Genomic DNA, 23821 nt, shown 5'->3' with positions numbered 1-23821 from the left:
TTTTCATTTAAATATTTTTTAAAACATTAATTGTACTCAAGAAAATAAGTTATGTGAACTCGAAAGTAAATTTTAAGGGACAACTCACACAAAAATTAACATGTACTTACTATTTACTCACTCTCAAATGGTTCCAAAATCCTTTAATAGTTTCTTACTTTTGATATTTTGAAGAAAACTGAAAACCTGCAACCATTGGCTTTCATTGTAGGAAGAACAGATACTATGGAAGTCAAGGGTTACAGGAATACCATACAAAATATGTGTTTAAAGTGCCCTTATTATGGGTTTTTGAAAATGACCTTCCATGGAGTGTGTAACACAGCTCTGAGTGAAGTAAAATACCCAGCTAAGGCTTAAATCTGAAAGTGTAGTGTTTAAAACTGTTGATTCATCTATAAAAGAGTCGACTCAAAGTGCTTCAAATCAATCATCTTGATAACGAGTCTTTAGCCATTTCGGGTGACGTCAATACGAAACTTAAGCCCCGCCCAATTGTTGCACGCGCAAACCCGGGAAAATTTAAACCTGCGGCCCCGCCCACAAAAACAGTGGCAAAGAAAAAGAGGAAGACAAGAACTTTAGCTGACGCCGGTTAAATCAAGTCACGCTGTGCTCAGCTGGATATTATTGGAAGTGTGAGGGGAAAGTTAGTGTTATTTTCTCTACCCAAAAATGAAACTGTGAAGAGTCACTGGTTGAGGTTTATTTATTGATTTATTTTTTAAATTACAAGAGTTTTCCAATATAAATAACAAATTGGGTGTGTGTCTGGAGATGGGTCTGTAATACGGGAGACTACCGGGAAAAACAGGAGTGTTGGCAGGTATGCTCACATATACACTATGAACTCTGACTACTTCAATATTGTTGATAAGCCATCGCCGCATTTCACTCTGTCCCGCGCTGAACGTTGTCAACCAATCGCAACAGACTGTCATCGGTCTAATCAGAGCAGATTTGCTTTGCGCTAAGGAAGGGTTTGGGAACAACTGAATCACTGAACAATTCTTATGGGAGTCGCTGGGATAATTAGGTAAAAATAAATTCATATCAATAATAGGGGCTCTTTAACAGAAGATAAAAACCCATAAAGGTTTAAAACAAGGGAAGAGTGAGGGAAAGATGGCAGAATTTAATTTCTGCATCAACTATACCCATAAACTGGCTGATTAGAAACAGATTTGCAGTTTCCAGCATGCTTTGCATTAGACAGTATATGGAAAATAAGTGTTGAAATTAAGCATTTTACCAACATTAACATAGATTAACATAAATAAGTAATTGTAATTTTGTGCTATTTTTGGATTTATCAAGGTTTCTGTTGTGTTTATCTTTGTAGGGTTACCATTGTAGTGATGCTTGTGATTTAGATGAGAATGGGCTTATATATAGTGCATGATCCACAACTAAAAACATGTCTCTTTGATAGTTACATTAAAGGGAAAGATCATCCGTTTATTCACTTTCAAGTGGTTCCAAACTGTTAAGAGATATTTTGAAGAATGATGAAGACTGGTCGCCATCAACATCCATATAGGAAAAAAACATACTATGGAAGTCAATGGTACTACCCAGCAGGCACACTATATCATAAGATGTAAATATTAGGTTAGATTTAGGTTGCGACATCAGGTGATCAAAATTCAATGTTTGGCCAGCTTCTAAAGACAACATTATTTGGCGTCCAATAACAACATCAAATGATATTGATATTTGGTTGATTTTAGGTTGTGTTGGAAAGTGACCTAAATCCAATGTCATATTAATGTCAAATACTGACATTTATTCGTCAGGTATGGCAACCAAAATCCAATGTCTGATAGACATCATAGTGGCAACATACACACAATGTCAAGCTGTTGATTTTAGGTTAGATGTTGGACACTGATGTCGGCCTGACGTTGGGTTTTGAAATCAGCCTGATTTTCATTTCTAAACAAAATGAAACTCCTCATGACGTTCGGGTACAACTTCAATCAAACGACATATTGACTTTCTGTGCCTGCTGGGTGGTTTACGACATTCTTCAAAATGTCTTATTTTGTGTTCAACAAAAGACAGTCAAAAATGGAATATGAGTGAATGATAACCAAATTAGCATTTTTTTTGGGTGAACCATCCCTTTAATAAACGTCACCAACAAAATCTTAGTTGTAAAATGAGGCCTTGTGTAACGTTTATGCAAACAAATTGTATGTTTCCACATATGCTTTTATAATCTAAAATAATCAGGTTTTACAATTTGTGAAAGATATGACACTACTGAATGAGTCAATGTTTGTGTGATGTACCTGTGTGGTAGCGGCGTTGAAGGAGATCCCCAAAAGCGAGCAGAGTCCCAATCCAGCGGCAACAGAAAGAGTGACCAGCAGGACTCCAGCCAGGCCGACCGCCCCCTGAGACTTGGCGCAGTCCCACCGTAGCATGGTCAGACACGCATAGGCAAGCTGCGCACAGATAACACACAGCTATAGCGTTAATCTGACATTATCACGTTACCGCAGTGCCGTTCTCATGTGTGCGGTCACGGCACAGCAGGGTCAGGCATGCACTGGCAAGCTGCATGTAACTTAACACTAGGCCTGTACACACACAGAGTCTGAGATTTCATGAAAAACATCTTACAACTTGAAAATTAAAAGAAAAAAATAAAATAAACTCTTTCACACATTACAGCCTAAGTATTTAATTCTGAGCATTTTTGGCGACATTTTTATTACATTTTTGACACTAACTTTTGAGGGATAGAAAATGTGCTGTTTTATTTTATTTGGTCTCCCTGAGCCAAAAATGATAATACATTTTCAGCATGATTTACAGAAGACAACCACAACATGTGATTAAATTTAACAATAGTTTATACATCAACAAAAATCTGACTTTAGATTTTATGACATAATAAATGAGTCTATTAAAAGATCATAATGCAACTCAAAAAAAATTTTCTAATTGTAATTTTTAATCTATATTTCGCCACTATTAGTCAGACTTCTTAGTTTTGTCATCAAGAGGTTTTTTATCATTTAAAATGTAATACATATAGTATATATATATTAGATACAGTTTAGAATAAGCATTATGTCGGTTTTACATAATTATCTCCATCCCACTGTGGTCAATTACATCTATTTTACATTATATGGTTAAATATATCTTACTGAATATGAGTTTTCCTATCTTAAATCTTCTTTTCCTATCCCATCTTTTTCTATTTTTACTATTTAAAATGATTTTGGGAGTAGAGTAACTAAAAACTTCAAACATGAAATAAAAAATACCAGTACTTTTTAACTTTCATTTAAGGTTTACAATGCAAATCCAAATACATTCACTTGTTTAGTAAGCAAAGCAAGTCTCTCATATAATATATCTACTGAAAGACAGAAAATATTAATTTATTATTATTTTAATAACTAATATTACTTTATTGTAAATGAATCATATATACATTCGCAGTAGCGTCCACACAAGCTACATTTACAGATTGCGAATCAATAAGTGACAGCACAGACATTCTTTGAGCTCTGAGGCCGGTGTCTAGCTGATGAAAGTAAATCCATATGATGGTGAGAATCACGATTTCTTCTTTCTGTTTTACGGTTCAACAACAAACGTTTTTGTGCATTACTGCCACCTCTCGCTCTGGTCGGTGATGGCGCCAACCAATCAGGCTAACATGAGAAATTTCTTGATAAAAAGATGTCTGAGGAATTATCTGCTTGATAGGTGTGATGTCACGCAAAGTGGCTTCCGGGTCCAATCGCTCTATGGAACTGTATGGGGAGACTCATGAAATAATAACATTTACTAAGACCCAATCCCAATTCAATTTTTGTACCCCTTCCCCTTCCCCTTCCCCTTCCCCTTAGACCTTGCAACTGAGGGTTAAGGGGAAGGGCTTCAAAATTTAACCCTAAGAATTGGGACAGCACTAAACCACCTGCACACGTCATCATATGTCATCGCAATCTCTTGCTTCATATGAGATCAGATGATGGCGACTGCTGTAGTTATTCCAGTTGTGTTATTTTTTGCTATTTATCTTCAGGAAATCACTGAAGCCATGTATTATGTTATCATAACCATCTAATGTGGCAAAAGATTGTAACAGTGCATTTACACAGTGGTCATATTCATTAATGTAAACACACCAAAAACAACATTACCATTATAGCAGACACTGTAAAAAGCCCATTCCCAGCCACTAGACTTTTCTGACAGGGTATTCCAGTGTCATTGAGTGTCAGAATGTTGTGGGACTGCTGTACAGGAGTTATAATTAGGGATTACAGATCGAAATAGATCGCGAAATTTAGCTGCTTTTGTTTTAGCGTTTTTTTTAAAAGCATGACAGTAAAACATGAACGCGGTTATGAATATATTATAACGCAGTTATGAAACGTGTGTTTGTTTATTGTAAAAGTTTGTAATAAGGACCAAAAATACTAATTAGTGGATTTCCTTACTTCAGGGTGCAGCTGGAGCTAGTGTATTCTGGGAAATTTTTCCTACCCCTTTGTTTTGAGTGTGGTCCTGAAAAATCTTCATTTGAAGGGGTATCTACCCCTTGCCCTTAGCCCTACGCCTTCAAGTTAAAGAGAATTGGGACACCAATACCCCTTCATGGGCACGCGCAAAGCGAGGGGTAGGGGTAAGGGGAAGGGCTAAGGGAACTGGGATTGCGCCTAAGTGTTGTAATAATTTCGAAAATCACGATCACAATATATATGTCCATGCCTAATATCCAATGGCCAGAAACTGATTAATTTTTTTATAAATTGTTTAAATTTTGGTATTTGTGATGCAGCAAGCCCAGAGATTGTTGTGTACACTATGACTTTATATAAAATTCTCTATGTGTTATTTGAATAAAAAGTGATCATAAATGAATATTTTCTCAATTCAAATGAGTGGTGGCTCGGACCCGGATACAGTATTACATACGTCATCAACACGTCACCACTTAACAAGCGGATATATAGTTTACTCTAGTAAAGGCTAAAGTATACTATGGTAGATACTATTAGTTCATGACAGTTACTAATGATACTTACACTATGTAGTGTACTTCGTTAATTTGGAGTTGTAAATATACGATAGAATATAATGCTTATTACTAAATAATTCCCCTGTAAATTAGTCTAGTATTTTAAATGTGTAACACCCAGTTTTATTGGATTTTTTGTTTTTGCTGTTATATACTATCATTTGGTACAGTATATTATTTGCAGTGAATAATTGAACTGAACTATTATGCCTCATATGTTTCATTGACAGTTTTATTGATCACTAAGGTATGATTGACTTGGATTTAGGTTGCTTCGATTTAAAAATGAACATGGCAAAAGTAGCTTAGATGTAGCTAAGCTACTTTAGCCAACTAGCTTTGAGCTTATTTGCTACATTTCCCAGAGGGTAGCTTTTAGTGTAGTTAAGCTACATTTTAAGTAGAGTAGCTAATAGCTTAGCTCACTACATTTTCCAAGTAGCTTGCCCAACACTGTTTTTATCTTTGAATGGAAACATAGCTATTGGCTACAAGTTTTCAGCTTTCTTCAGAATCACTTCTTTCGTGTTTAACAGAAGAAAAAAATCTCATTAAGATCTAGATCCGCCTGAGGGAGAGTACTTAGAGTGTAAATTTTCGTTTTTGGGTAAACGATCCCTTTCCCATGATGTTTACATAGAAAGAACCCACATTGCAGAGTTCCACGGTGCTCAGGTAAGTCCTTTCAGCTAAAATATTTTTCAATTTAACTTTATTTCTATAGCACTTTTACAATGTAGATTGTGTCCAAGAAGCTTAACACAGATGAAGTTCTAGTAAATTGTAACTGCTTCAAACCATTTTTTTCCCGTTGAAGTTATGCTCAGTGTAAATATCACTGCTGAAAGTCAAAAAGCTGAAGAGCAACTCCAACGATCTTAAACTGGGAAGTGTTTAATGAAAAGAGGAAGGAATTCTAGATAAACCTAAAGCTCTTCAGACTGGGGATATAGGGTTGAGTTTTTACCATTAGCAAGTAGCCACTGGCGATCCGGATCACGCTGACATCAGAGAAGGACTTCAGGATGTCTTCCAGGGTGGTGGTGGTGAACGTGAGCACTTTCTGAGAGGAATTTACCGGCACACTCTGCTGGACAGCCTGAGGACACACAGGACGGAAGGAAGGAAGAAGAAGAAAAAAAAGAAGTTGTTTACCTTCATTTCACTTACACCCTCTCTATCATCTTCTTTCTGCTTTGTCTGTTCCCTCGGGCCAATGAAAGTAATTAAATCATGTGGAAATCACAGTCCCACAAATGTTTCAGCAGCACAATTATCTAAGAAATTAATATGGCGGCCAAACTTTCCCTTCCTCCCCCCCCCAAAAAACCTCACATGCGCTCACGTCCACAAACGCACACATGTTCAGCCCTGCAAAAAAGGAAACCCTATGCCAAGCGGAGGTCAGGGCTGACAAAACAGAGAGCAGATGATGTCACACACCAGCCACCAATGGGACGGCAGCTGTGAAAGAGATTGTGCGCTGAGCGGGTTAATGTGTTCCAGACGGTCCTGTCAAACACACACACACAGATACCACACACACGCTAAAACACACACACATACACACACAAACACACACACACACACAAGTGCTGGGGCCACTGAAGCAAGAGGGGTTGATTCTTCAATGGACACACACTTACACACAAGAAAAAACAGACTGTGCTAGGTTAAATGGACATGGTCTGGTATTAAAATGTTTTTTATAACACTAAAATCAGCTGCATTTTAAACATTATTTAATGCATGAGGTCATTCATTCATTTATTCATTTTCTTTTCGGCTTAGTCCCTTTATTAATCCAGGGTCGCCACAGCAGAATGAACCGCCAACTTATCCAGCATGTTTTTATGCAGTGGTAAATAAATGGAGAACTTTTAAACAAATGTTACAGTAAGGAAAGATATTGGGATTATGGTATTGGGATTGTGGGTGATTGTATGGGTGTTAATGGCCAGAATGGGTAGCTATACATGAACAAAGGAAAAATAAGACCTGTTAAAAAAAGATTTAAGACCTACAACACAATACTTTAGTAGATTTAGGACTTTTTAAGGCCAAAAATTTAGCTTTTGAAATTTAAGACTTTTTAATACTTCTCAAGTGCCCACTGATACCCTGTTAAATATGCAACTGTCCAGTAGTGAATAATACTAGTTCATATAGCATAATGCAATGGTTTTTTTTGTACTTTAAATTTTACAACCTAAAAGGGTTGCACGATTTACCGGTACTATGGTAGTATCGCAATACTATGGCTCCCAAATACTGGCAGTGCCACTGTAGTTTTGTAAACAGTAGGATCGTTATTAATTGTTTATCTACAATAGATAATGTTGCATGTGGAAGTCTCTGAAATGCTCACATGTTTGTGCAACAATTTTAATAGTCTGTAGAGCCCTTTAAGGTCAAAAAACTAAATAGAATTTGCATCTTTTGTGTTAGCCTGTTGCACATTTTCTAACTCTTCAGTTCGAACACACATCTGAATCAGTTCATTTCTGTTCTTGTTAATGTGATTTGGTAGCTACAACAATCGCAACAATTTCGTAAAAGAACGACTCACAAAGTGAAATTTTAAATTACTTTGGATTGTTACTTGATAAGACTGAAAAAAATAAAGATGAAAAACCCAAAATAGCAACAGGAAACATTGAAACAAAATCTGACCACTTCATATAGCCTAAATTTGTTGGAAAAAATGCTCTTTTGAAACAAATTTCATTTTTTATAATTTGTAACTTTATTTTAATGTATTTTTGTTGGTCAGTTAGCTACAAAATAAACTAAAAGATTGAATACATTTTAGGTAAAGAGAGGTGCAAATAATACGTTTAGGCCTTAAGTGAATTATGAAGTAAATTTAAGTTGGCCTATTATAACATAAAATATAGTATTGCTAAATTTTTTCTTTATAATTTGAGCAATGAATTACAGTATCGCAATACTACTTGGTATACCGCTGGTATAGTATCGTAAGATTCATTTATGGTATTGCGACAACCCTACAACCTAAAAGTGTAAAAAAAAAAACTGATATAGCGATAAAAAAATCCTTCGCTTACAGAAACATATTTTCAATGCTGCAGCTTAATGCATCGAATACATGTGAAGAGTTCAGTGCGCGCGTTTCTACAGTGTGCCATCGTGACCTTTCCCGACCTTACAGATGTGGCCCGTCTTCCAAGTTCACACTTAACCTGAGCGTTTAAAGTATGAAGCAGAGGAAAAAACGGGAAGTCTAGGCCTTTGAAGGACTGCACTTAAACAGCTGGGTCCAAATCTCAAGAGACACAGCGCCTTTGGAATGTATGCATTACTTATGACTCAAGATGAATGCCTTCACACTGCATGACTGCATGTACGCGAGTGTTCGTTCCAGGAAACACGACGTTCGAGCGGAGGAATGAATCGACACGGGCCCCCTAAACGCTTCATAACAAGATCCAGTTTGAGGCAAAGCGAAACCCGATGAAAGAATGAATTACCAAGAAATACTACAACAGAATCTGCTGAAGTAGATCGCAGTCTGAGAGCATCAACAGGGCATCTATACATGCTTTTTTTTTTTAGATGATCCTTGATGAGAGACGTCCATTTACCTCAGAGTATTTCCTCTGCCAGGCTTCTAGTATGGCAGCTGCTTTGTCCTCGTTCCAGTTGATGTGCGAAACCTCATCGTAGCCCTTCAAGTGCTCGTACATCTGCTTTGGGGTCATGAGCTGGAACATGGTCTGAAAGGCCTGTGCACTGTAAGGAGAAAAACACAGAGGTAAAATTATGAAATTATGCTCAGTATATGTGACCCCACACTCAGATAATGACTTTCACTGCTTGTTCAAATTACTTATTTATTAATTGTTTTTTGTTGAATCCACTTAACTTTGTACAAAAAAGCTTTAGTTAATGTAATTTATTCACCCGCTTTGAATGGTATCATTTGATTGAATGGCCGTTTTCAGTGGTTATCAGCTGATAGATATAGGCCAGTAGGGGCCTTCTGCGCATATTAGTAGGCTCAGACGGCTGTTATCATCCATCCACATGGGTAATCAGCTGTCCTAATAGATAAGATTTCAAATCCAGATCTGTTTTTACAATACTGTGACGGTTGGGTTTAGGGTTTAGGGTTGATGTAGACGCAAATAAAATACACTTAATGAAAAATTTTATAAATAATATAAATAATTCTTGTTAACTTCCGACTGCAGCGGTATGAGATCTATAACTGATTAATCATGTGGATGGATGTTAACAGCCTTCTAAGCATACCAGAGGGAGCAGAAGGCTCCTACTGGCCCATATCAGCTGATAACTACTGATGATGCCCATTCAATCGATTGATAACATTCAAAGCGGCTGATCAATTTGTGTTAGGACAACATGAAGGAATTGTGTGGAACCCAACGTATACTGTGTATACCACAAAACAACATGTTGCAAAGATATATTTTTGCCAATTGTATTTTACTGTATGACTTAAAATGTCTGAATCATTTAAAATTACATAATTTTAAAATTAAGCGAAGATTCCACAATTTATTTTTTTTGTAAATTTCTTACTGTAAATATATCAATAAGTATTTTTTACTAGTAATTTTTAGTGCTAACAACAGTTTATTTTTTGGACAACTTTGATGGCGATTTTCTCAGTATTTACATTTTTTTTGACTCTCAGATTGTCACATAGTTGTTTTTCGACCAAATACTGTCCAAACCATTTATCAGTGCAAAGTGTATCTGAAAGCTTTCAGGTAATAGATAAATCTCAGTTTACAAAAATATGGGCACGTATGACTTTTGTGGCCCATGGTCACATACGGTAGTCAAAATTTAAAGTGGATCAAAAAAGTGCTTCAAAATTGTCCTAAAACAAGAATGAGCATTGTTGAGTAGTTTTAGGAGTAGTTTTCAAAACCTTTGATTAAAGGAATTTTATAGAATCCTATTTTTGATTATGAAAAAATATGACATTTTGACAGTTGAACACTGTCAAATGTAAGTTATTTTATATATATATATATATTATATATATATTTTATATATATATATATATTTTTTTTTGTTATTTATGTTTTTTGTTTTTCTATAATCGAAGCAGGGAAAGTAAGTGAGAATGAGTGTTTTTAAAAATATTTTGTATACAGGCTCTCCTCTTATTCTTTCATTACTTTCTTTTTTATGCTTTCATTATTATTAGTATATTTATTGTTATTCCTTGTTCATACTCAAGTTTTCTTCAGGTTTCATCAAGTCAAGTGTAAGACTTTTAAGACCCCTTTAAAACCAATATGAATGAATTTTGCACAAATGATTTGTTCTAATAACCCAGATACTTCTGTATACAGTTTTTGTATTAATGGTAGATTATGTAAAGGGATGTGTTACTTTAGTTTTCGTTCCTTGATTAGCTGTTTTGAATTGTATCTCTTGCAATAAAAAACTTAAATATATATTAAAAAAAGTTGTCAGTTGTCGAGATTTCCTTGAGAGATCAGAGACCTATTTAAAAGATTTAAGACCTACAACACAACATTTCAGTGAATTTAAGACTTTTTAAGAGCCCGCGGACACCCTGATACTACTTTATTTTATATTCTTTATATAATTCATACTTGCAGGTCTCCACAGCAAAATGAACCACTAACTACTCTGGCATATGGTTTATGCAGCGGATGCCCTTCTGATGCCCCAGTACTGGGAAACATTCTCACTCTCACTATCACACCCATACACTATGGCCAATTTAGCTCATCCAAATAAAAGGACAAATTAACATCTTACATAAGACATAAGAAATCATTTAAAAGCTATTTAAAAGAATAAGTTTTACATAGTTTGTGTTGTTGTAAGTTATGTTTGTTTTCTTTCGACCTTGTCATTCTCGAGTGAAGTGAATAAAGTAGGAATTTCCTTGTACTAGTGTGTCAATAAAGCTCTTGAAACATGTATGTCCAAAGTGTAACATATTTTACCTTTGTTTTGTTATCTTTTAAAAGGATGCTGGCTTCATCATTATGGTTTAGCACAGTTCAGTTTCTTACGGGGGGTGAGGAGGTGATGATGGCTGCTACGAAAACAAAACCCTCCAGCAAATCCCATACTGACCTCCTCTGTCCCATCTTGAGGATAAAACCCCTAAAAAGAACCACTGACATGCTGAAATACAGCAGTTTATAATTCACTACGCAGACAGGCTAAAACGTCCTCAACTATAGAGTACAGACTCCCTCAAGTGGACTGTCAACCTGCTTTTGTTCAACTGAACACTTCTTGAAACTAAAAACCCTTCACTTTGTCTTTTCAGAAAACCCTTAGTGAGTAAAAAAAAAAGATTCCTAGAAATGTTAGCAGCCGATTCCGGAGCCACTTAGGAATATTTTCCTCTACGGCTGATGTTGTGACTTACAACATTGTTCTTTAATAACGCCAATACAGAATTCTGTCCTCATTTAAGCCAAAAACACTTCACTCTTGGAGTAAAAGGTGTGGGCTTTCATTCAGTCTGTGGGAATGAATACTAATATGCAGTTTACTAATGAAGACAATCTGCCAAAGAGGAAACAAAAACAAACTTCACGCTGTAAATGTGTGTCAGAGAGAGGGAAAGACATAGCGATCTTTTATCCATAGCTACATAAGACCCAAACATTAGGAAATTAGTCAGAATATTTAAATAGAATTTTTTTTTTTACAGATGTTAGTTTTAATGAACATACATTTTCATCTGCTTCGTGTCCTCAAAGTTCTGTTTTATACAATTTTTATACATAATTATAATAGATTTATTATAATTTCCTAAATATATCTAAATACTGTGCCTCAAATTTATAAAATATATCTTATATTTATAAAAAAATATCATCTGGCCAACAATATAAGAGTTTTGACATTGAAGAGTATTATATAGGGCACCATTTTACCCCTTTTTTAAAATTTAATATTTTGGCTCCAGAATGTGTCTGTAAAGTTTCAGCGCAAAACACCAATCAGATTATTTATTCTAACTTTCGGAATATTGGATTTTCTGCTCTAAACACAATGTAGCTGTTTTTGTGGCCTGTGCCTTTATTGATAGTTCACCCCGGCCACCATTACCACGTGCCTGTCAGTGTGTGCCTCACTTTCTGCCTCGCCTGCGTCAGATAAACAGCACAGTGACAGACATGGAAGCAGATCTCATGTAACATTTTTCCAATGATTATTTGATGTCCCAATGATTATTTGATGAATTTTTTGAGAAGTTAATTAAAAAACTGACTTTTTGTCTTTATGTCACCCCAATATGACATTAGATACACTATACACACAGTTTTGTCCAAACAGCTTCCAAAAGATGATTTTAATCATCGGTGCCCTTAAAAGAACAATTAGCTGTCTGGTTTCTACAACTTTCACACATGAGAAATAATCCGTTTTTCAAACTTTATTTTTGCCAGTATCTTGAGTATATCCGAAACTTTACTAACTATTGAAGTCAATGTTGACCATCAACTGTTCAGATACGTTTCAGCCACAACTTGGTCATCTAAGACAAATTTAGGAAATCATGTGATCTTTGATCTTTGGTTGGACATGTTCACAGACAGCCACTTAATGGCTGTTGTGATCATATTTTCCCTCTGTTGAAGTTCTGGCAATGTCAGAAGATTTCAGACACTTTGCTGCTATGTGACAACAGTTTCGACGAGCGTCAATCCAAGAACCAATAGGAGCGCAGAATCTGATGACCTTGCTGGCAATTCAAATGACCACAGGAAAATGTTTTTATTTCTTCCTGGTTTTATTATTTAGGCACGCTGTGTGCAAAATTGTCCAATTTTTATGTTTGCTTTAAGCAATCATTTTAGAACGATGGAGAGTGAAAGTGTCACACATGGATGACGTTAAACTCCAGGTGAGTTTTCGTTTTGCCTTTAGCGCATGTTCATTGTCATTCAGTCTGACATTATAAGAGCTGAGATCTTACAGTGTGACATGGGAGCCATGTTTGTGCAGTCTGACATGCTACAATCGTTTAGGATTATTAAAAATCACAGTGAGCCTGCCTTTAGACTTCAACTAATTTCAACTCATTTGCTTTTTAGTAAGGTAGTAATTGGGATTAAGTATTGGGTAAGATTAGGGATATAGAATAAGATCATACTTTATATAAACACTAATAAACAGTCAATATATTAAGGGTAGGCAGGTAATAAGTTAGTGATTAATAGTAGGACTTGATGCTTAAACTAAAGTGTTCAACAAAAGAAAGAAACTCATACAGGTTTGTATCAAGATGATTGATAGTGAATTTCTCCGTTAAGCCTGTTAAAATGTTTTTTTACCTCAAAAGTTTGCCGCTGTCGTTCTTCTTGGTCCCACCTACGATAAGCTCCTCCTGCCAGTGCATGTACTTTTTGGAAAGCCCATAGCAGCCACCAGTCAGAACAGGAGCCACGTCAAAAGGCTTAAGAAGGAGACAGATCATAAATTAGAGACACGCTTGAGATGCAAAACAACATCACTTTAATTGCCAAATCTTTAGCTGTTTGCTAATGACTAGGCAAAATGAGAACAGACATTTGACACAGATAAACACATGATCGCATGTGATTTGTTGACTAAGCTCACCCCTGTGGTGTTCTTGTTGGGAGCTGATAATGGGCAGTCGGGGTCTGCAGGATTCAGGCAGGGCCGGTTCATGTAACCTTGACCCACATCTGCTTTAACCAGCATCTCCTCCCAGCTGTCCACCTGATACTTCAGCATCTTCAACTCAGCAATGAAGCCCATCGGATCGAAGTTGGTCCACTGTAATGGGGGTTTGCCACTATGGGGAAAAGAAAATATTTTGGAGTTTTAAAACAAAGAAGGACATTTACACAGGAAAGAGTTGGAAACTGTTGCATTTTGTTGAACACAACTGAATATAAGGCAGGTTTATATAGGTAGGCCAGTCACGATATCTATTTTTTTGTTGTACGATATATTGCACCAAAATGTATTCCGATAAACAATATTATTGTCATTTCAAGACCATTTTATGCCACTCATTATATAGTGCCAGCATGACAATATATTATCACTATGCAAGTTCTCCAATTACCACACATAATATTTTATTCTTAAGAATATTTAATTTAATTACAGTCATTTGAATAGTTAGGCATTGGAATCAGATTGTGAAAATGTATATTCTAAACAAATAAATAATAATAAATGTTAACAAAAAAGTGCAGGTATAAAGTAAGAGGCTGGGATATCTGCTACCAGATCTATTTTCAGTTGTTAGACAGCCACATGGAAATATACGCTAGTAATTTATAGTAAATACTATAATGTTTTTTAACCATACTGACCAGGGCTGCATCATATTGGAAAAATCTGACATTGCGATATTTTGTTTTGCTGCACTAAGATGCGATATGTATATAATTTCACTAGATGATTTAAATAGCCCTATTCAGAAAGATTTTATGAATTTAGATAGACTGGGTTGATAAGTCTTTTTCTATGCAGTGGATTTGCATAAAATGTAATAAACTACAAGCATTTAAATAAATTTAAATAAGTTCAAATAAAAGTGACATAAACACTGCTTTATGGTTTTATGGACTTAACAGTATTCATATACATAAAATTGAACAATTAAATAAAAAAATAAGATGGTCATCACTGTATAAATAATTTTATACAATATCTGAAAATAATATTTAATATATTTTAATCTTTAATAAATCTAATCCTTCAAAGTGACTATTGCAGATACACACATTGCAAAATCAATGCTCGAACAATATATTTTTCAGCCCTAATACTGACACTGACCCCCCAATTAAGATAGAGAGGTTTTGCCATCAACTGAAATGTTGCTAGAATTGGTTATGCATATATGAGAGATATATATTGCATCACCAAAATTATTGAGGTTATGTACATGTACTGTGCGATAACTCGATTTATTGATTACTGTGAAAGGCCTATATATAGGTGCATTAACTTCTATAGACATAATTTAATCCAACTCATGTTTATTTCTATAGCGCTTTTACAATGTACAGTTGAAGTCAGAATTATTAGCCCCCCTAATTTAATTTATTAGACCCGTTTATTTTTTTCCCCAATTTCTGTTTAATTGAGAGCAGATTTTTTCATAACATTTCTAAACATAATAGTTTAATAACTCATCTCTAATAACTGATTAATTTTATCTTTGCCATGTTGACAGTAAATACACTTCTATACAGCTTAAAGTGACATGTAAAGGCTTAACTAGGTTAATTAGGTTAACTAGGCAGGTTAGGGTACTTAGGCAAGTTATTGTACAATGATAGTTTGTTCTGTAGACAATCGAAAAAAAATAGCTTAAAGGGGCTAATAATATTGTCCTTAAAACGATGTTGAAAAAAATAATAACTGCTTTTATTCTAGCCTGAATAAAACAAATAAGACTTTCTCCAGAAGAAAAAATATTATCAGACATACTGTAAAAGTTTCCTTGCTCTGTTAAACATCATTTGGCAAATATTTAAAAAAGAAAAAAAATTCAAAGGGGGGCTAATAATTCTGACTTCAACTTTAGATTGTCAAAGCAGCTTAACATAGAAGTTCTAGTAAAGTCCAGTCCAGTTTTCAGAGTTGAAGTTCAGTTTAGTTCAGTTCAGTGTTGTTTAAATTTCACTGCTGAAAGTCCAAAAGCTGAAGAGCAAATCCATCGATGCGCAGCTCCACAACTACTAAAACCATGAGAATTTTGAAAGTTTGGAATGTTACACTCTTTTCCATTGGTATTACAGCATATATGCAATGTTAATCATTACAGCATCTATGCAATGTTAATCATTAGAAATGTATGACATTCTATTGGGTTGATAATTAAACAAAACACATTGAAATATGTATTAGATTTATTAGGATGATAGCTGGACCGGAAGTGAAGTTGTGGGGGAAACACTGCCCAAATGCCAATACATATGTTATTTTATTTATTGTTCTAATTAATTGATAAAACAGAGAATTATCAGCATTTAATAGAATAGAGAACTTAGTTTAATTCTAGTAACACTTCTCATTTGCATAAATATTTACTATCAGATCAAAGTTATTAATTCGTCATGCTGCAACGTTTAAATATTACTTACTTAAAACTATGCATTACTTACTTTAAAAAGTACTACTTACTTAAAACCCACACTTAAAACAATGCATTTGGCAATTTTTTTTAAGATCCTTTAATGAATGTATACTTTAAAAGAACGGTTTACTTTAAATTGTTTCTTAATAAATCTTTTTAGTGAAACTTTTAATGATTTCTTGCTGGCCCCAAACGTTTAAACACCATGTTTAACCATGAAGGAGAAGCACAGACTGAGCCCTGCTTATGGGATGTTGGACGTGGTTAAAGTGGTACAGCATAACTACGGGGAGTGCATGAAGGGTGACTGGATGGAATTCCGAAGGCTTAGGGATTGATGGACGGTGCACGTCACAGCGGTGGCAGCACAAATGTAGTTGGGATTGGATTTCAGCCTGCCTCCATAATAACAGCTTTGAGAAAATGGAATCAATCCGCTCATCTGATCTTTATCCCCTCTAATTATACTGGCGTGCCGGGTGATCCTGCTCCGGGCCTGGCATCTCCCCACAACTAACAGCCCAACGCAGCAGTTTCGCAAACCTCCCATACTTTGCTTGCCATCTAGTCTCATTTGTTCATTTTTTTCAGAGGCCTGTTCATCTTGCTGTATCTTTACTCCTGTGTCTATCCTCAGACGGCCTTCCTCGCACTAAGTTCACCCTCCCACTTTCTATCATCCGTCCACCGCTCCGCTGACTGCCTCTGTAAGCCGCCCTCTGTCAAATCCGCTCCGCCTTTCCATCTCTGCACCATCTTTCTCTCATTTCTCCCTCTCGCTTTCATTCTTTCCTTTTTTCCTGTATGTGTGCTTCCTTCAGCTCGCCCCTCTCTCTTTCTCTTCTGGCAGGCCTGCAGCGGTTCAGACCACATTGTATGTGCCTAACCAGGCTTGAGTCATTATTCCAAGTCCCCCAACCAGAACACAGTAAAATCCTTATTTACCATCCATGATGGAGAGGGAAAAGGGAGGGCAGAAAAACTTTTGCAGACTTGGTGGTTGTCTACGGAGTGTAACTGTTGCGAGCAGCCATTAGCAGCAGAAGTGGAACCATTGTGCGAGGCCTCGAGCGATTCACCATCACAATGAAGGCCTTGAGAAAACACCACCGGAGAGTATGGAGAACCACTTTGGGCTGCCGTTTGATTTAAGTTTTTAGTCGTGATTCATTTAAAGGTGATGCATGTAGAATTTAGGAACGCTCATTTTAGCAACACTGGTTGTCATCAAGTGAACTGCAGTCAAGAACTTTGCTCGTTCTCTGACTTTTGTAACGTACAACAGACTGAAAGTAATTCAATGTCACAGTATATTACGGCTGCACAATCAGCATCGATATCCCAATGTTCGGATCAACAACAGTCACATCATAGAATCTGCAATCTGAAGTTATGATTATAATTAACCAGAAAACACAGATCAGAACAGTGTTGTGGGTAATGCATTAAAAATAACGTGAGTTACATATTAATATTACTTTTTTTTTAAAGTAAGGAGTAAAGTAGCGCATTACTTAAGTAAGTAATAATATTTGAGTTACTTTTCTTGAAAATGTAACATGAGTTACTTTTTAGTTTATTTAATCAGCTTTTAAAAAATAAATTGCTGAATCAAATAAGTCACAATGGATCTAGCTGTCAATGAGAGACATCATCGAAGAAAAGGAAAAGGGGATTATAATCTTAATGAACAGCGATTTTTACTTAAGACATATAGTACAAAATTAGCAAACATGTTGCTTTAATCTTATAATATATATATATATATATATATATATATATATATATATATATATATATATATATATATATATATATATATATATATATAACATTTTCCTAAAATAAAGTTTTGATGTGTTTTTTTTAAAGTTAAATATAGGTTATACATTGCATTGTTAATTGCAGAGCTCCTCTATTAAAAAAAGAAAAAAGAAAAACAGAAAAAAGAAAAAGAGATCAAGCCTCAGGCAGGTAATAAAAAGTAACGCAAAAGTAACTCAAATGTAACGTAACATATTACTTACCATAAAAAGTAACTAAGTAATGCAACTAGTTATTTTTTGGGGAGTAACTCACTATTGTAATGCATTATTTTCAAAAGTAACCAGTGAACCAACACTGGTTCAGAACTTGTGATGAGTCATTACAATTTTTTAACTCTTATCTGATAAAATGAAACCATCTATGCATCTAAGAATTTATGAAATTTACTGTTTTAAAAAAAGATAAATTGTGTTTAATTATTTTTTTACATTATAATACATGAATACATCATTACATGAAGACAGAAATTACATTTTGGGGTGTATAATACCTTATAAATACAGCCACCATTTTAAGGTGTCAACTGTACGTTGCTGGGCAACGTATATAAAATAATGTGAAGACTTGTGCTACCACCTTTACACTTCTCTCCTGACCTTGAAAATATAATTGGCTGAATTTTTCATTTAATCGTGCAACCCTGGTGGCATCACTGTTTTTGAACAACAGTGAGCCAAAAAGAATTCTTCACATTATCGACATGAGAACAACATAACACAAAGAGGCGTTTCCTGCCTCAGGGTGCAAATTAATTCTTCAGCCAATCAAGGGCCCCTCCTTTTGCAGGCTCTGGGGCTTCAGCCCCACCAAGCCCTTGTGGTAATCTAGCTCTGCCTACAAATTATTCTAATCAAAATAAAATTAGGATTTTTTTCTTAAATAGGGTCATCTAGTGAAATCATATCGCAAAAAAAAACTAAACATCACAATGTAAATTTTTTCCAATATGGTGCAGCCCTACAATATACTTCAACATTCTAAATTAGATTCCGTTCTTTGATTAGAAGTAAAAATAAGTAGCAGTATAACAATAATAATGTATAAATGTTATATACTGACGACTTTCCCAATAAAAATATCTAAAATCTTCCACATGAAAATCATTACTTGAAAAATCATCACAAGCTGTTCAAACACTGGCAATAAAATACTTATAAAAATTCGTATAATAAAATCCTTGCATATAGCACATTTAATAAGTTTTGCATGTACTCTTTATGCAATACTGTCTAATTTTTTCAAGAATACAGATTATAGTATTGTAAACAGATAATTTATTAATAAAACATCTTTCATTAACTTTATAGATTAAAAGAATTAGTGCAAGGTTTATGTTTGATTTATAAATAAATTATGCATAAATTTCTTTTTACCACACTTGGTAACATCCAATTCACATGGGGCGTCAGCATCAACGCTTCCAATTCACTTTGAGTGGGTGATGGCAAGCATTGCCGAACTGAATTGTGGATCCTCTCCATACAGAAGTTGTAAATTTCAAATACCCCAGCTCAGACAGTAGCCGATTGCGGACTGATTCCATTGGCTGGGGCTGCTATGACAATTGCGTCAGCCCCAACTTTAGGTACCCTAACTGTCAAGTGTTGACACTGAAGCCTCATGTAAATTGGGCATAAGATAGGCAAATCGTGTTTCTTTAAATTATGTTTGCTAAAAAGTGTTTACTGTATAAAAATTGTCTTCCTTAATAATTAGTATGATTTCAAGAGCCATGAAAGAATCAACCAATACAGTGTCCAAGTAAGTACAGAAAGATATGTGTAACTTACGGGAGATAGAATGTTCCTGAATGTAGCTTAGCACCTTCCCAGAAGCAGTCCAGAGGAGTGATGACAAGACAAGGGTGCAGTTTTTCTAAGATCTGACAAGAAATACGCACTATTACAATCCCCAGCCTTTAGGTCCTTCATTAAAGTATCAAAAATTTCTAATAAAACTGCTTTCTAAAAAGATATCGTAAATCTTCTTTCTCACCTGGTCCACAACATTGGTTTCGGTAACAAGTTCTCCTGATTTGTAGCATAAATGTTCCAATGTCCATTGCCTGTAAAAGCAACAGTTAGATAAACAATCATTAAAATGAAATCCTGATATCGATGAGTCTATGAGTGGCTAGCAAATAAGCCATACCTGTTGTACATGTAAACGTGCACTCTGCTGGCCTTTATGGCAGAGTCGAGGTGCTGCTTTAGCGCCTCTACGGTCAAAATGTTAGCACCTTCCTGACGAGGCGTCTGTATCATGAGCTGAGGACTAAACATGGCCTCCTCTCCGATCTTCTGCCGTGTGTACTTGAGTTCCTGATTCACCCTGCCACCCACTATGAAACAGAGAGGAAAGACTTTCAAATAGTGATCTTCCACCCTATAAGCAAAGTCAATAGGTTAAAGAAAACAATGGAGCAAAAAGGGAAACATGAACTCCATATTTCAATGTCACACAATAATTGAAACAGTATTGCATTTTCTACAACACATTTCAACCCAGCACTAAATGACCCACAGTTGATCCCTTTAAGGGTAAAAGACATCCATTAATACTCATGCCAAATGCAGGAGACTGGAAATGAGAGCTCATACAAAGTTATTTGGCATTTCACTGCATTCTAAAGTTCAAATTTCTTCAACTCTGGCCTGAAAAATTGTATCACATGATGTAGAGTGACCAATACACTAATTAGCTAAATTAAAAGACAGCTAACTTCAAGCCAGAAAGAATGCAATGTTGCAATAAAGCGAAGTAGATTACATATTTTAGCATTTTGGATGTGTTGTACTGTACACATATGTTGTGTGTTACATTGGTACATTGGTACTTGGTGTACATTCACCAGCCACTTTTTTTAGGCGCACCTTACTGTTACCGAGCTGGACCCCTTTTTGCCTTCAGAACTGCCTTAATCATTTATGGCATAGATTCAACAGAGTACAGGAATTATTCCTTAGAGATTTTGGTCCATATTGACATGATAGCATCACACAGTTGCTGCAGATTTGTCACTGCACATCCATGATGCGAATCTCCCATTCCACCACATCACAAAGGTGCTCTATTGTATTGAGTTCTGGTGACTGTGGAGGCCATTTAAGTACAGTGTCTTCTGTCATGTTCAAAAACCAGTCTGAGATGATTCACGCTTTATGACATGGAGCATTTTCCTGCTAGAAGTAGCCATCAGAAGATGGGTACACTGTAGTCATAAAGAGATGGACATGGTCAGCAACAACGCTCAGGTAGGCTGTGGCGTTGACATGATGCTCAATTGGTACGAATGGGCCCAAAGTGTGCCAAGAAAATATTCCCCACACCATTACACCACCACCACCAGCCTGACCCATTGATACAAGGCAGCATGGATCCATGCTTTCATGTTGTTCTGACCCTATCTGAATGTGGCAGCAGAAATCGAGACTCATCAAACCAGGAAACGTTTTTCCAATCTTCTATTGTCCAATTTTGGTGAGCCTGTGCGAATTGTAGCTTCATATTCCTGTTCTTAGCTAACCAGAGTGGCATCCGATATGGTCTTCTGCTGCTGTAGTCCATCAGCCTCAAGGTTGGACACTTTCAGAGATGCTCTTCAGCATACCTTGCTTGTAACTAGTGGTTATTTGAGTTACTGTTGCCATTCTATCACCTCGAACCAGTCTGGCCATTCTCCTCAGACCTCTGGCATCAACAAGGCATTTGCTCCCACTTAACTGCCCCTCACTGGATATTTTCTCTTTTTCTGACCATTCTCTGTAAACCCTAGATATGGTTGTGCATGAAAATCCCAGTAGATCAGCAGTTTCTGACATACTCAGACCAGCCCATCTGGCACAATCAACCATGCCACTTTCAAAGTCACTTAAATGACCTTTCATCCTATTTCTGACACTGAGTTTGAACTGCAGCAGATTTAAATTTCACTGCCGAAAGTCCAAACGCCGAAGAGCAAATCCATCGATGCGCAGCTCCACAACTAAACTGTCAACATGCCTAAATGCATTAGGATGCTGCCATGTGATTGGCTGATTAGAAATGTGCGTTAACGAGCAGTTGGACAGGTAAAGTGGCCAGTGAATGTAGATGTGTTATGTAAATATGTATTTGTAAAAAAGGATTCCTCAAAGTTTATCAACACTTTATTATACATCTACATTTATTCAATTAGCTAACACATTAATCCAAAGCAAATCAAAAATGAGAAATGCAACAAGCGATTTATCAAAAAGAAGCAAATCGATATGTGATTTTAAGAAACAGAACGATTTTAAGAGAGAATCATTTTTAGCTGTCAGGGATATGCACGATTAAAATATTAAATATTGTTATGGAAAAATCCCCCAACAGCTAATTTGAAATATGTATTTTCCGGGCATTATTATCCAGTTCAGTCTTGTTATATCATCACACTCAATTTATCAAGCTCACAGTCAAAACTATTACTCAATCTTCAAAACTTCATTGTTCTGTGTACTTAATAAAATCAACACACAGTTGGAAAATCCCACAAAGAACAGAGAACTGAGATAACAAGAGACTTAGCAATCTTCAATAACAAACAATCATAACTTTTACTACCGTCCCACAGGGTCATGCACAGTCTCATAGTAATCAATCATATCCTCAAGCCTCGATGAAAGGAAACGCTAACACATGTACAGGCTCCCATCTGTCCTGTTAACTTGACTTCAAAATGCCTTTCAGTGCACCCTTTAACACCTGCAGTCTTCTTCACAGCCTTCAAATCCAGGCCTATGAGTTATGAGCAAGTGCGTTTGCATGTGCACACGATGTGTGTATATATGCACCTTGGTTGCTTTAGAGCAATTGCAATAGAGCAGTGGAGACGTTGTGTGGCGCACACCTAAGCTTCGCGCAGGAAGACTAACCCCTCACAGCTACAAAAGCAGCCTTTCAAAGCGTCCTGCTGAACACAGTCCAAGTCCACCTCTCAAAAGCTGTCGATTCTTCACGCGCTCTTTACCTGACCTCAGAGAATAGAAGACTTCTCTAGTTTCAGGATCAAGCACCTCAGAGAGGCAGGCAACGCGGTATACAAGGACTTCACAGTTAGTGTGGACCAGGTAATACAGTCTCAGACAGGTAATCTGTCAATTGCTTGTAACGTAATCAAGCAAAGCATCTACTGATTTGATGTATACACTGCAAAAAATGCTTCTCTTACTTTGAGTTTTTGTCTTGTATCTAGTCCAGATTTTAAAATGATTCATTCAAGAGCATTTTCTTAAATATTGTCTTGTTTTAAGAAATAATATGCCAAAATTAAGGCCAGTCACGATATCTATTTTTTGTTGTACAATATACTGCATTGAAGTATATTGCGATAAACAAAATTATTGTCATTTTAAGGCCATTTTATACCACTCATTATATAATGCCAGAATGACAATATAATATCAACAACATGCAACTATATTCTTCCAAAGAACGCATAATACATTATTCTTAAGAAAATTTAATATAATTATAGTCGTTTTAACAATTTAATAATTAGGCATTGGAATTAGAATGTGAAAACGCATATCCTTAATAATAATAAATGTTAACAAAAAAAAGTGCAAAGTAAAAAGTAACAGAGGCTGCGATATCTGCTTCCAGATCTGTTTTCAGTTAGTCATGCACATGAAAATATTCTATAGTGATTTATAGCAAATACTATAAAAATCAAGAGGTTTCACAATCAGCCAAAATGTTGCTAGAATTGGCTTTTATGTATGGGCGATGTATATTGTATCACCAAAAATGAGGTTAGGGCTGAGCCGATAAACGATATTATATCGAATCGTGATGAAATC

The 23821-nt window shown here is 35.8% G+C and overlaps 1 protein-coding gene across 2 annotated transcripts in view; it reads right to left on the bottom strand.

Moving 5' to 3' along the window:
- The window catches only part of ptch1 (patched 1), a 105228-nt gene that overhangs the window by 61672 nt on the left and 19735 nt on the right, over positions 1–23821 (bottom strand). For both annotated transcript variants that reach the window (XR_001800065.4, NM_001305542.1), the window contains exons 3-10: positions 20148–20337; positions 19992–20061; positions 19787–19878; positions 13667–13865; positions 13381–13502; positions 8656–8803; positions 6018–6149; positions 2295–2450 (exon numbers count right to left, since the gene is read on the bottom strand). Coding sequence is in view for 1 of the 2 variants with exons in the window: in NM_001305542.1 (NP_001292471.1) it covers positions 2295–2450; positions 6018–6149; positions 8656–8803; positions 13381–13502; positions 13667–13865; positions 19787–19878; positions 19992–20061; positions 20148–20337 (1109 nt within the window). In the remaining variant the exon portion in view is untranslated. The remainder of the gene's footprint in view (positions 1–2294; positions 2451–6017; positions 6150–8655; positions 8804–13380; positions 13503–13666; positions 13866–19786; positions 19879–19991; positions 20062–20147; positions 20338–23821) is intronic.

This window comes from Danio rerio, chromosome 8 (genome assembly GCF_049306965.1).
Source record: "Danio rerio strain Tuebingen ecotype United States chromosome 8, GRCz12tu, whole genome shotgun sequence".
Taxonomy (NCBI): Eukaryota; Metazoa; Chordata; class Actinopteri; order Cypriniformes; family Danionidae; genus Danio; species Danio rerio.
Note: the sequence above shows the minus strand (reverse complement) of the source record. Positions and strands in the feature narration are given on the sequence as shown.